This window comes from Nipponia nippon, unplaced genomic scaffold, assembly GCF_047370975.1.
Source record: "Nipponia nippon isolate SJK-2023a ecotype South Korea unplaced genomic scaffold, ASM4737097v1 scaffold_3, whole genome shotgun sequence".
Lineage (NCBI taxonomy): Eukaryota > Metazoa > Chordata > Aves > Pelecaniformes > Threskiornithidae > Nipponia > Nipponia nippon.
This window is the reverse complement of record NW_028262347.1, coordinates 110,819,426-110,831,393: the sequence shown is the minus strand read 5'-3', so window position 1 is coordinate 110,831,393 and position 11,968 is coordinate 110,819,426. Positions and strand designations below refer to the sequence as shown.

General features: G+C 67.0%; 3 protein-coding genes across 10 annotated transcripts; 2 read left to right on the top strand and 1 right to left on the bottom strand.

The window, feature by feature from the left end:
• Positions 1-104: 104 nt before the first annotated feature.
• PGAM1 (phosphoglycerate mutase 1) lies at positions 105-2,655 on the top strand. Its single transcript, XM_087767108.1, has 4 exons — positions 105-352; positions 616-890; positions 1,392-1,572; positions 1,662-2,655. The coding sequence occupies exons 1-4, from the start codon at positions 214-216 to the stop codon at positions 1,829-1,831; spliced, it is 765 nt and encodes a 254-aa protein (XP_087623234.1). The 5' UTR covers positions 105-213; the 3' UTR covers positions 1,832-2,655.
• Positions 2,656-3,170: 515 nt separating this feature from the next.
• EXOSC1 (exosome component 1) lies at positions 3,171-5,462 on the bottom strand. 2 transcript variants are annotated; one of them, XM_087767114.1, is made up of 8 exons: positions 5,307-5,462; positions 4,995-5,110; positions 4,781-4,855; positions 4,123-4,181; positions 3,941-3,974; positions 3,755-3,805; positions 3,583-3,667; positions 3,171-3,443 (listed from the first exon to the last, which is right to left on the bottom strand). In XM_087767114.1, exons 1-8 carry the CDS (start codon positions 5,335-5,337, stop codon positions 3,337-3,339), a joined length of 558 nt encoding a protein of 185 aa, XP_087623240.1. In that variant the 5' UTR covers positions 5,338-5,462; the 3' UTR covers positions 3,171-3,336. The 2 variants fall into 2 exon arrangements, with proteins under 2 accessions (XP_087623240.1, XP_087623237.1); XM_087767111.1 differs by having other exon boundaries at positions 4,123-4,211; positions 5,307-5,461.
• Positions 5,463-5,485: 23 nt separating this feature from the next.
• ZDHHC16 (zDHHC palmitoyltransferase 16) lies at positions 5,486-11,948 on the top strand. Of its 7 annotated transcripts, none has more exons than XM_087767106.1 (11): positions 5,486-5,617; positions 7,946-8,198; positions 8,442-8,636; positions 8,894-8,982; positions 9,203-9,231; positions 9,433-9,569; positions 9,804-9,851; positions 10,430-10,515; positions 10,813-10,931; positions 11,011-11,081; positions 11,434-11,948. In XM_087767106.1, exons 2-10 carry the CDS (start codon positions 7,962-7,964, stop codon positions 11,046-11,048), a joined length of 978 nt encoding a protein of 325 aa, XP_087623232.1. In that variant the 5' UTR covers positions 5,486-5,617; positions 7,946-7,961; the 3' UTR covers positions 11,049-11,081; positions 11,434-11,948. The 7 variants fall into 7 exon arrangements, with proteins under 7 accessions (XP_087623232.1, XP_087623228.1, XP_087623229.1 ...); XM_087767102.1 differs by having other exon boundaries at positions 10,813-10,936; positions 11,434-11,934; XM_087767103.1 differs by having other exon boundaries at positions 9,436-9,569; positions 10,813-10,936; positions 11,434-11,933.
• The last annotated feature ends 20 nt before the right edge of the window (positions 11,949-11,968 follow it).

Below are 11,968 nucleotides of genomic sequence, written 5' to 3'. Positions count from 1 at the left end.
CACGGCCCTGAAGGTCGCACCGCCCTTCGCGGCCGCGCCATGCGCTACGTGCGCCTCCGCCCGCTCGCCGCTTGGCGCATGCGCACCATCCCCCCCCCGCCCGTTACCGCGCAGGGAGGGGCGGGGCGGCGCCGGCAGCGTCAGTCGCGCGCGGCAGCAGCGTGAGGAGAGAGCGCGCGCGCACCGGCCTCCCCTCAGCTCCGCTCCTCCGCCATGGCCGCCTACCGCCTCGTCCTCGTCCGCCACGGCGAGAGCGCCTGGAACCTGGAGAACCGTTTCAGCGGTTGGTACGATGCCGATCTCAGCCCCGCCGGTCAGCAAGAGGCGCAGCGCGGCGGCGAGGCCCTCCGAGGTACCGGTGACCGGTAAAATGGAAGGGGGGGGGGGTGTCGTGAGGGGGGGTGCGGCCGCCTCGGGCCTAATGGGGGTGGTTTGGGGGCCCTCCGGTGCCGAGGGGGGCTCCAGTACCGAGGGGAGGGCCGCAGGTAGCGGGGGGGGGAGGCGACCAGTACCGGCGCGATGAGGCCACCGCCCTTGGTCCCTCATCAGTTGCGTAAGACCCGGCGCTCACCTCCCCGGTGCCCCCCCCCCCCCCCTTTCCCCGGTCTTTTCCAGATGCCGGCTACGAGTTCGACATCTGCTTCACCTCGGTACAGAAACGGGCGATCCGTACCCTCTGGACCATCCTGGATGCCATCGATCAGATGTGGTTACCCGTTATCCGAACCTGGCGCCTAAACGAGAGGCACTATGGGGGTCTCACCGGTTTGAACAAGGCTGAGACGGCGGCAAAGCACGGCGAGGCGCAGGTGAAGATCTGGAGGCGTTCGTACGACATCCCTCCACCTCCCATGCAGTCCGATCACCCCTTCTACAGCACCATCAGCAAGGTAAGACCCGTTGCTCTCCATCCGCCTGGCCAGGAGGCTCCTAAAAGCCACCTTAGATCCCCCCGATGTGGTCTGGCTTCCTCTGCAAGGTCTCCTCTGCCTCTGTTGCAGCAGCCAGGACTGCTGTGCATGATGCTGGTTGGCGTTGGGCTGAGTTTGTCCCGCTCCCTCCCTGGGGAGTTGAACCCCTGGGCATTTTACAGACAGGTTCAAAGAGGATGATACCTCTGTTAATCATTAGTCCCGTGACCTGTGCATGGATGTTTGCTCTGGTCTCTTTCCCAGAGCAAGTGATGTACGGCTTTCCCTAGGAGAGGCTCAGAGCTCTGACTGTAGCTGAGCGCAGCCTCAAACCTCCAAGGTGCTTCCTTCCTTCCAAGCCTGGCTTTGCCTACATGTAGCAGGTCCCCAGGCAGAGAATTTGGGGGGGGGGGATGAAGGCCCTGCCACCGCCATCCCGCACAGCGTTGGGCTGCCGTGTGAGCGTGGCTGTTCCCCCAGGACCGTCGCTACGCTGACCTGACAGAGGACCAGCTGCCGACGTGCGAGAGCCTGAAGGACACCATCGCCCGGGCTCTGCCTTTCTGGAATGAGGAAATTGTCCCGCAGATCAAAGAGGGAAAGCGAGTCCTTATTGCTGCCCACGGCAATAGCCTGCGTGGGATTGTCAAGCACCTGGAAGGTAGGTCAGCTCTGCGGGGGTATTGCGGGGGGCTCCCGGCCGGCACTGCGCGAGCAGGGCCATGAGTGACGGTGCCTCTGGGTTGGCAGGCATGTCGGAAGAGGCCATCATGGAGCTGAACCTGCCCACCGGCATCCCTATCGTCTACGAGCTGGACAAGAACCTGAAACCTGTCAAGCCCATGCAGTTCCTGGGCGATGAGGAGACGGTGCGCAAGGCCATGGAGGCCGTCGCTGCTCAGGGCAAGGTCAAGAAGTGAGGGCAGGCAGCAGGCCAGCACGTAGTAGAGCCCCCCACCTCCCCCACCCCTCTGTGCACAACCCCCACAGCCGTAGGAACTTGGAGCTGCGGAGCTGGAGCAGCTCCCCAGGATTAGGCCCGTTCCCTCGGGACTGGGCTCCCGTCTGCAGACAGCCTGGAGGCCCGGGGGCGAGGGGCGGCGCGTGCGGAGGCCTGGTGCGAAGGGCAGCCCTGGCTCTGCCGGGCGGCGACCGCGCACCTCTCCGCACCCAGATCCCAGCCCTCGGGCCTCGTCTGCAGGGGGACGCGCCGAGCGATCCCTCGCCGTGCCAGGCTCCTCCTCTGCTTTGCTTCCCCGGCAGCTCTTGTTATCCGGTTACTGTAGTTTTGTTGCTTGATTTAGCCATCCCGGGAGCAGCGGGGCGAGCGCAGCGCGGGCAGCGACCAAGATGGGTACCCCATCCCCTCGTGGGTGCGTGGCACAAGGACCGGGATGCGTAGGCACCGGCAGGGTTGTATTTTGGTGCGTGTGGTACAGCACCCAAGGGCGGTACTCGCGACTCCGGACCTAGCTCTGCCAGCCCCCGCTTTAACTTATTGCCTTTGGAGAAGGGCGAGGGAGGGAGCGGGTCGTCTGGAGGTTCGCGTCCGCCGCGTGCTTCCCCCAGCCGAAGCCCGTCCTAGTCCTGCCCTCGTGCCCCATCCCACGTCCGCGTACCCAGCCCTGTCGCTGCAGCCTCCCCCTCTGCCGGCGCCGCGAGCCTGGCCTTGCACGGGGTCAGCGTAACTGTCCGACAATAGCAGCTGTCTCGTTCCGGTTCAATAAAGAGTAATGCGCAATAACGAGGTGTGGGTGCCTCCTCCTGCCACGTGCTCCCGGGTGCGCCCAGCACCTCCCTCGGGCCCTGCCGCACACGTGCGAGGCGGCAGCGGCTGCTGGGCTCCAGGGAGGAAAGCACAGCTCCGCAATCCCCGTGTTGGGCGGTTTCCCGGCTCGGGGCGCGGCCCGCCCTTGTCCCCAGAGGCAGGCAGGGCACGTGTGGCCGGAGGAGATGTGGCGCCCTGGGGCGGTACCGGTTATCGGTGCGGCAAGACGAGCTGTTCTCCGTGCTTGACACTGATGGGAGGGGGAAACCAGCCTGGCGAGGAGAGCGCCTGGAGCCAGCGCCGCCCAGCCGCAAACCAGAGCTCTGCCGTTCGCCTCGCTGCAGCACAGCCGCGGGGTTGTTCCCCTTCCCCGGCAGCGGGCCGGGAGCACGTGTTTCCTCCTGGCCGCAGCGCTGGGGAAGCCATCTCCTCAACAGCCCTGCCCGCAGCCCCAGCCACCCCTGCGGGCCGTCACGGAGCAAAGCGCGGAGTTCTCAGAAAAAATATTTATTATCCAAAAATAGAAAACCCGTCCTGCCGGCGAGGGCCCGGCTGCAATTCCAGCCTCTTGCAGGCGTGGAGGAGGCTGGAGCCCAGGGGCTGCTCTGGCCCCGTGGGCCCCAGCCCGGCAGGGTCCCCGCGCCCCCTCGGGGGCCGCTAGGTCTGCAGGAACTGGGGCTGCACGCGGGCCACCTTACGGAAGTCCTTGGTGTGCGTCCGCGGGCACTGCATCTCGCACCAGCTGATGGGCACCATCTGCACCCCTAGGGACGCCGGGCGTCAGGGGTTCCTCTTCCCCAAACCGCCTTCCTCCAGCGGGAAAGGGAGGCGGCGGCACCAGCTGCCCCCTGGGCGGGGACGAGGCAGGACCGTCCCAGCGGGCCCGTCCCTACCCATCCCTACCTGCCTCGCTGCGTGCCACCACCACGCCCAGCTCGTTCTCCGCCGTGCTCAGCAGGTAGTTGGACTGCGCGTCCCCCAGCGAGATCTGGTTAGGCAGGGGTTAAGGGAGCAAACCCTTAAGCTTAAGCTTAAGCTTAGGCGGGCCCTCCCGACTGAAACAGGGAAAGGATACGACTTTGGCCAGGACTATGTCACCGGGGCGGAAACTCTTGTACACCTCTACCTGCACAGGAGAGAGCAGGCAAAACCGCACAGCGTGTCGGGGTGCTCGTCACCGGCGGGACAAGTGCCCCCCACCAGCGGGAAGAAGGAGCAGGGGTGGCTGCGGCAGCAGAGTCGCCAGCAGAGCCTCACTGACCTTATCTTTCTCCGTGGCTCGAATATCTTCTCTCCTGAAAAAGGAGACGGAGGGATCTGGGCGCTCGCCAGGACTTGCCGGACACCTGCCCGGCGCTCGGGGCAGAGCTCCTGCCAGGGCAGCCAGCTGCGCCGCCCAAAAAAGCCTGCCTCCCCCCTCGGGGACCCCAGCCCTCTCCTTACCGTATGGTTCCCCGGAAGGTGGACTTGAGCGGCGTGGAGCCGACGTAGAGGATGTGCACCTTGGCAAAGCGAGAGTTAATGCTGCAAACCTGCCCGGAGGAAAAGGGGGCTCAGCGCCAGCGCGCCCCCGCTGCAGGCAGGGAGAGGGCAGGGCGCAGGCAGGACAGGGCCCTGCGCGGGGAGCTCCCATCTCCTTGCGGTGGCGGAGGTGGGACGCCCGGCAGCCAGCCAGGCGCGGAAGCCGATACTCGTGCAACTCAAGACGGACGAACAAGGCTGGGACCTGCTGTGACCCCGGTCCCTCTCCCGCCATCAGGACCGTAAGGAAACTGATCCCTGGCCTCCGCCACCCTGTCTCCCCGCTGCCCCAGGCGCCGCGCTCCACGCGCCCTCCCCCAGGAGCAGCCCTGGAAGGGAGAGGGCGGGAAAACCTCCCCTCAGCCCACCTCGGCCTCAGGGCAGGGGGCCAGGGCCGGGCACGTTGAGAGGCGGGTGCCCCCCACGCCAATATCTGGCTTCTCTGTCAGCCAGGGACCCGAGGGAGCCGCTGGGCTGCCTCTGCCCTGCTGGGAGCCGTAGGGAGGGTACCAACGAGCCCGGGGGCTCCTCATCCCCCCGGTACGCGCGCGGGAACGACGGCCAGCAGCAGGGCGCCTACCTTGCACGTCACCACGGCCCCCACGTCGGGCAGGAGCTGGGCCTCGGCGTCTCTCACCACCGACACGAGGGGCAGCTGCGGGCCGCAGGCAGCAGGGTTAGCTCGCTCGGGGCACACCCGGCCCAACCCCGCTTCCCCCGGCGGGAAGGGGCCGCGCAGCCCCGGCGCCCGGCTCGGGGCAGGGCAGGGCAGCGAGCGCCGCGGCCGCGCTCACCCCGCCGTCCTCGCTCCTCTTCTCCAGGCACCCGGCCAGCGAGGAGAAGATGAAGCCGTGCCGGGTGTAGGTCCCGCTGCCGGCCGTGGCCTCCTCCGCGCTGCACAGCCGCTCGCCTGCGGGACAGACGCTCAGGAGCCGGCCCAGGCTCCCCCTCCGCCCCGGCCCAGGCTCCCGCTCCGGGCCCCCTCCCCGGCTCCCTCCCTTCCTGCAACCGCCGCCCCTCGGCCCTGGGCCGCCCTCTCCCGTGCTCCTCGCCTCGGACACCGCCCCACCGCCGCCTGCTCCCCGAGCCGCCGGGCCCGCACTCACCGGGGACGCAGTACCGAGCGGGAGGCGCCATGTTCGCTACCGGGAGTGCACCCGCAGAAAGCCCTCACCCTATTGGTCCCCGGCAGCAAGGCCGCGCTGTAAGCGGCACGGCTATTGGTTCTGTCCCATCCGGCACGGAGCGTGGGCGCGCTGCCCGCTGGGAGTTGTAGTCCGGCGCCGGCAGCGGGAGCTTCCCGGCGTGCTCTGCGCGGCCGGCGCGCAGGCGCGGTGCGGCGGGCGCTGCCCCGGGGGCCGTGAGGGCGGCGGGCCGCCGGGCATGGAGGCGGCGGGCGGCGGGGCGCGGGCGGCAGGTCGGCGGTGCCGGACCCGGATGGGGCTGTTGCTGCGGGGGTGTCGTGGGCCTGGCAGGGGCCGTGGGCCTCCAGGGGGGCTGGGGGTGCTGCGGGGCTGGCAGGCGATGGGGGGGTGCTGCGGGCCTGGACAGGCTGGGAGGAAATATAGGGGTGCTTGGGCCTCCAGGGGCTGGGGTGCTGTGGGGCTGGGAGGCGATGGGGGGGTGCTGTGGGGATGGGAGGGTGCTGTGGGGCTGGGGGTGCTGTGGGGCTGGGAGGGGATGGGAAGGTGCTGTGGGGTTGGAGGCAATGGGGGGGATGCTGTGGGCCTGGAGGGGCCGGGGGCGCTGAGGGGCAGGGCATCCCGGGTGTTATGGGGCTGGATGCGGCGGGGCTGAGGGGGTTTTGCTGTTGGTGTGGGCAGCCTTTGCGTGGCGGGGCTGGGTGCCAGGGAGTGTCTCGGCGCGGTGGGGCTGGGTGCTGCTGAACTGGGGGAGCTGGGCGCCACTGGAGGGTGCCACAGGGCTGGGTCCGGGCTGCTGGACCCAGCAGGAGCAGGGCCCTGGCTCTGCCTCGGGTAGGGCCAAATCTAACGTTCCCCCTGCCCCAGGCTCTGATGTTGCCTGCGGCCTTGGCTGTGCTGGTGGCTGCTGTCCCATCCCTGTGGGCTCAGTGCCCCACTGGGATGCAGGGAGGGCCGTGGGCAGAGCAAGGGCTGGAGTCCCGGTGCCTGACGGGGCCAGGGAGGGTGCATGGCTCTGCTGGAGCCTCATCCCTGTGGCTGTGCCGCTGCCTGCAGGCAGGTGCCTGGGGACAGAGGGGGATCCCGCCCTGGGTCGGGCCGGCTGCCTGCTCAGCAGCTGCTGGCTGTTGTAGGCAAGGAAACTTCTCTGAGGGGCAGGGGGGTGTTGTGTCTTTGGAGGGGAGGGCTGACCCCAAGACCTGCTGCTGACTGCAGCATTTTGTCTCTTACCACACTGAAAACACGGGGATGGGTGCCACCCAAAGGCTGCACAGCAGGAAGTTGTTGCTCCACTTTGCACCTGATGTGTTTCAGAGGAAAGCTTTTGGCAGAGTCAAAGGGAAATGTGGGGAAGGGGGTGGCACTGGGGTTTGCACATCCCACCTCTCCCTTACCGGGGTACAGGAAACCTGGGCAGGAGCCATGCCTGTGACCTGGGCTGGGCTGACGGGTCTGGTGTCCTTGTGTCCAGCTGCTCCCAGCCTTGGGGTCAGCCCCACGCTTGTCTGGCAGGACAGAGGGGAGCCCCTGGCTCCTTTGGACAGCCCATCTGGATGCTGCAGCTCCTGCCCTTACCCTCCCTGCTGCTCCCTGAGGGCTGTGCAGCGGGCATGGCGGCACAGGGAGCCGGTTCTTGCTGGACAGGCTCTGCAGCATGGCACTGGCACTGTGCCGAGGCGAACACTTGGCCCAGGCTCAGAACGTGCCTTGGCAGGACCCCGGGGCAGCCTCGCTGCTTAATATTGATGGGCCCTGCCTGCACGGAGGCCTGGGGGCCCCAACCCTGCAGATCGTTTTCCCAGCTGCTGGGCCAGCTCGGGTTCCTCCTCGCTCACAACATGGCTCTCAGGTGGGACGAGGGGCTCAGCAGGCAGGGGAGCATTCACAGCGTTGCCTGGGCCTGGGGCTGCCCCCAGGCCACTCCGTGTGGCGCTGTCCAAGGTGGATCCAGGCGAGGGAGAGAGGGAAAGCGTTGGGACTCTTGGAGTGGGGCTGTGAGGTTGGGAAAGGTGCAGGGTGGCCTCTGCAGCTTGGTGCAGAGGTTGAAATGAAGGGAAGTAGCATCCAGGCCCTGCTTTTTGGGGCTGAGGAGAGGGTCTAGGGGAGGAGGAGTAATCCTGGCCTTCCTCCTCCGCATATGTCTTGTGCGGGTTCCCCTGTTCCCGAATGTCTTGGGAAGGGCTGGACCTGGGATTGTCCCTGGAACTGGCCCAGCATCCTGCATGCTCGTGCCTTCTCTGGTTTCCTCTGAGTCAGACTCTCAGTGTCGCTCCCCCGGCCCCCTCCCCGCCGGGAAAGACGAGATGGGACCAGAGAGCATCTGAGCCCAGACGCCGAGGGGCCTGTGCCCCCCGCTCCACGCGGAGAGCTGTCCCAGTGACAGTGGTCCTGCAGCGTCCAGAAGTCTGGGCTCAGCTCTGCCTGCTCTGCATCCTCGTGCAGGGCAAAGGAGAGGCCCCTGCCCTGCTGTGCAGGCGGGAGTTCGGCAGTGTCGGTGCAGGGAGCTGCGCAACCGGCATCAGTGCGTCCGGGAGGGGAGACCCTTCCTGAGGGGCAGCCAGGCAGCGGGGCAGCCTGCCCACGCTGAGCTCCTCTCCCCGCAGGTGTGGCGTGGCAGGGATGAGGAGCCGGCAGCGGATGTTTGCAGCGGTGATGCGCCTGCTCCTCAAGTGCCTGCGGCTGGGCCGGCGGCGGCGGTTTAAGCTGGTGCGGCAGGTGGAGCAGCTGTGGCACTACGGGCACCTCTGCCTCCACTCCCTGCTCTACAACTCCTTCACCAACGGTGACGTGGTGCTCGACTCCCTCTTCGAGCCCATCTACTGGCTGGTGGACCACGTCACCCGGTGGTTCGGCGTGGTGAGTACCCTTGGCATGGAGCTGCCTCACCGGGCAGGGGGGCACCTGGCTCTGGGGGCTGGGGCGAGTGTGCTGCTGGGGCAACTGAGTCTCAGGGCTGCCTGTGCGCTAGGCGGGAAGGGAGCGGGGGCCTCAGCCTGTGGTTCAGCTTGGTTCCCTGTGGCTGTATCTTGCCCGCGCCTCTCCCCGGCCAGCGAGGGGCAGGCGCTGCCCACTCTGGTGACCCAGGCCCCTTTCCCGTAGGTGTTTGTGGCACTGGTGATCGGGCTGACGAGCTCCATTGTGGCCATCGTGTACATCTGCCTGCTGCCCCTCATCCTGCAGACCTACACGCCTGCCTGGATCTGCTGGCACCTCGCCTACGGACACTGGAACCTCATCATGATCGTCTTCCACTACTACATGGCCATCACCACGTCGCCCGGGTACCCACCGCAGGTGAGGCACCGACTGGCAGCGCAGCCTCTCCTAGCTGGGCACTGGGGACCAGCTACGAGCGGTCACTGGGAACAGCTAAACCACTGGGAACAGCTAAACCAGCCTGGTGGCGTCATTGCAGGAGGCCTCCTCCAGCTCGGGGCGGCTGGGCAGTGCGGGGAGGGGAGCCGGGGGGGTCCCAGGGGAGGTGAGGAGCCTGGGGAGCAGGGGATGGGTGCAGGGCTTGGGTGCACAAATCTCTTCTGACCCGTGTACAGGCCAAGGACGACCTCACCGGCGTCTCCATCTGCAGGAAATGCATTGCCCCCAAGCCAGCTCGCACCCACCACTGCAGCATCTGCAACAGGTAGGGCTCCCTCCCTCTGCCCACCGCAGCACTCGGGGCAGCCTCCGGGACCCTCTCCTTGCCCTCCGCCATGCTGCGAGACCGGGCCCCCTTCCCCCCTGCTCTTCTGGCTTCTTGCCTCGTCTCTAGCACAGCCCCAGGGCTGGGGGGGCTGCCTGCCCCCTCCCAAACACGGTGCTTGTGCTGGCACTGACCCTGGCACTGCTCTCCTCCCTCCCAGGTGCGTGCTGAAGATGGACCACCACTGCCGTATCCTTCTGCAGTACTAACCCGCGGCGCTCTCCCGGGGGGAGCCGGCCCTGCTCCCTCTTCTCTCCCTGCCCTGCTCCACTCCTGAGTCAGCCAGCATGGGGAAGGGTGCTAGGGGCTGGGCCCAGAAGAACTGCCCTGGTCCCTGGGGTGGGTTTGGACCCATGGGCTGTCACAGTTACACACCTTTAACCCCAGAAGCAGCCTGGCTAAACAACTGCGTGGGACACTACAACCACCGCTACTTCTTCTCCTTCTGCCTGTTCATGACCATGGGCTGCATCTACTGCAGCATCAGCGGCTGGGAGATGTTCCGGGACGCCTACACAGCCATCGAGGTGAGCAGGCAGGCCCCAGCCCTCGCCCTGCCTCTGCCGTGCACCGAGGCTGCCTGGGCTCCCCGGGCTGAGCTTGCAGAACAAGGCTGGGCCAGCCCTGGCCTTGTAGTGACTTTGTTTCCCCTCTCCCTCCTGCTACGACGCCCCCAGCTGCCCTGGTCCTGCGGGGGGGTGAGGGGAAAGGGCCCCCTCCTCTGAGACACATAACCGGTGCCCTGTTTTCAATCCCCCTAGAGAATGAAACTGCTTGAGAAGGAGACACTGGAGGTGGCTGCCAACCAGGTGGGACATCCCTGCCCCCCACCTGCTCCAGGCAGCGTGGAGCAGAGCTGCCCTTCAGGCTGGGTCCTGCCTGGGGCCCTGCTCTCAAGGAGCACCCCACAGCCAGAACCAGCCCCCGTGCTCGTCTCGTGTCAGAGAGCCGGGGCTGGCCGGGCAGCTCTGCCACGGGCACTGCCTCCAGCAGCTTGGGATCTGCTTCCCTCTGCACCCAGCTTCCAGGAGCTTTAGCTGGTGGCAGCTGCTTGGCATGCGCTGCTCAGGCCCTGCTCTCCTGGCGAGGCTGCGGCAGCGTGTACGCACCGCGCCCCGAGCGTCAGCTGCGGTGCAGTGTCCTGACCACGGCTGCTCCCTGCCCCCTTACCTCCAGCCCACGGCTTCTCGCCCCTGTGCCGGCTCCCAGGTGTCTGTCTGTCTTGTGGCTGTCTCAGGCTGCCTCCCATCACCCCGCCTCTTGTCTTGGCTCCAGCCACAGTCCTTTCTAGCTGTTCTGCATCAGTGAGGGGCACAGCAGTTCCCCTGTCTGGTTTCAAGCTATAAAGCAGCTTGGCTAATCCTGTCCCACTCTGGTCCTTTTTCAGACGTACTACCAGACCCCGCCGCCCACCTTCTCCTTCCGCCAGCGAGCTTTCCACAAGAGCGTGGTCTACCTCTGGGTCCTGTGCAGGTAACGGGGCCCGGGGGCTGGGAGCGAGGGTGCTGGTGGAAGCAGAATGCAGCCTCCTGCCCCGTGACATTGCTCGCCCTCCCCGGGGCTGGGCTGGCCTGCTCTAGCGCAGACGTCCCTGCCCTGCCAGCTCGTGGGCCACGGAGGAGGAGTGATTTCGGCTCTCTGTCACGGGGGATTAGATGAGCCCACCCACCGACGCAGCCGTGGGTGCGGGGAGGCAGCCTGAGCCCCCCCCAGCTGTGGCACCAGGGAAGAAACGCCTGTGTGCCACCCACTGTCCCTTGCTGTCCCCAGCTCGGTTGCGTTGGCCCTGGGTGCCCTCACGCTGTGGCACGCCGCCCTCATCACCCGTGGGGAAACCAGCATCGAGCGGCACATCAACAAGAAGGAGAGGCAGAGGCTGCAGAAGAAAGGCAAGGTGAGCGCAGCCCGCAGAGCAGGAGGGCTGGCCGGGGCAGAGCCGGGCGTGATGCGCGTCTCCCTGGCCTGCAGGTCTTCAGGAACCCCTACAGTTACGGTGGCTGGGATAACTGGAAGGTGTTCCTGGGTGTGGACGTGCCAAGGTAAAGCTCCTGCCCGGGAAGGTGGTGGCTGAGCAGCGTGTGGGGGTGCTGGGACACTGGGGCTCTCCTTGGGCAGTGGGGCAGAGCAGGACAGCGAGCAGCCCACACTGTGTGCTGCTTCAGCTTTGCAAGCCATGGAGGACCTGGGCATCAGCTGCCTTGTGGTTCCTCAGCCCTGCCCGGTGGCACTCCTCTGCCAAGAGAGCCCTGGCTGGGGAGCTCGGTCACCGCGGCAGCACTGGGACACGGGCTCGCGCCCCTCACTGGCGCCGACAGCCCTGGCTCAGCTCTGCAGAGCTGGGAAGCACCGAGACTTCAGCTTCTTGCTGCGGCCTCACTCCTCTCCCCGCAGGCACTGGCTCACCCGCGTCCTGCTGCCCTCTCCTCACCTGCCCCACGGGACGGGCCTGAGCTGGGACCTGCCTCCCTGCGTGGCCGAGCAGCGCGCCCCGCTCCTGGCCATCTGAGGCCCGCGTGCTGCGGACGTCCCTCCCCGCAGGCAGGGGAGCGCACAGGGAACCCGCTCTGCTGCCGCGCCTCCCTTCGGCCCAAGCGCCAGGGCGGGTGCCGGCACCCATCGCTGACCGGAGCCGGAGCCACGGGAAACTGTTTGGACAGTGTCAGTGCCTGGATGCCTGCTCTCTTGGCTCCTTGGGGGCTGCAGGCAGCCCCGGGGAAAGGCGGCAGAGCTGCTGCTCCCCGCTCCCGCTGAAGGTGCCGCCCTCGCTGGCACAGGTACGGCCCAGCCGGGCTCTGCGGCAGGGCTGGGTGCAGAGGACGGCACCCCCAAGCACTCCCCCGTGAGCCTTTTTAAGACCAGCCAATAAATTTTTTTTTTTTTTTTTTAAGGAAGCCTGGCTCTTTTCCCTGGTGGGGGGCACAGACTT

Bases quoted from the DNA above. Each gene is read 5' to 3' on its own strand.
- ZDHHC16 (XM_087767100.1), top strand. From the start codon at position 7,962: ATGAGGAGCCGGCAGCGGATGTTTGCAGCGGTGATGCGCCTGCTCCTC. The intron at 8,199-8,441 runs GTGAGTACCCTT...CCTTTCCCGTAG, and splicing joins TCACCCGGTGGTTCGGCGTG to GTGTTTGTGGCACTGGTGAT. The intron at 9,232-9,432 runs GTATCCTTCTGC...TAACCCCAGAAG, and splicing joins GAAGATGGACCACCACTGCC to CAGCCTGGCTAAACAACTGC.
- PGAM1 (XM_087767108.1), top strand. From the start codon at position 214: ATGGCCGCCTACCGCCTCGTCCTCGTCCGCCACGGCGAGAGCGCCTGG. The intron at 353-615 runs GTACCGGTGACC...GGTCTTTTCCAG, and splicing joins CGGCGGCGAGGCCCTCCGAG to ATGCCGGCTACGAGTTCGAC. The intron at 891-1,391 runs GTAAGACCCGTT...CTGTTCCCCCAG, and splicing joins TCTACAGCACCATCAGCAAG to GACCGTCGCTACGCTGACCT.
- EXOSC1 (XM_087767111.1), bottom strand. From the start codon at position 5,337: ATGGCGCCTCCCGCTCGGTACTGCGTCCCCG. The intron at 5,111-5,306 runs GTGAGTGCGGGC...TCTGTCCCGCAG, and splicing joins CGCTCGGTACTGCGTCCCCG to GCGAGCGGCTGTGCAGCGCG. The intron at 3,806-3,940 runs GTCAGTGAGGCT...TCTCCTGTGCAG, and splicing joins GAGCCACGGAGAAAGATAAG to GTAGAGGTGTACAAGAGTTT.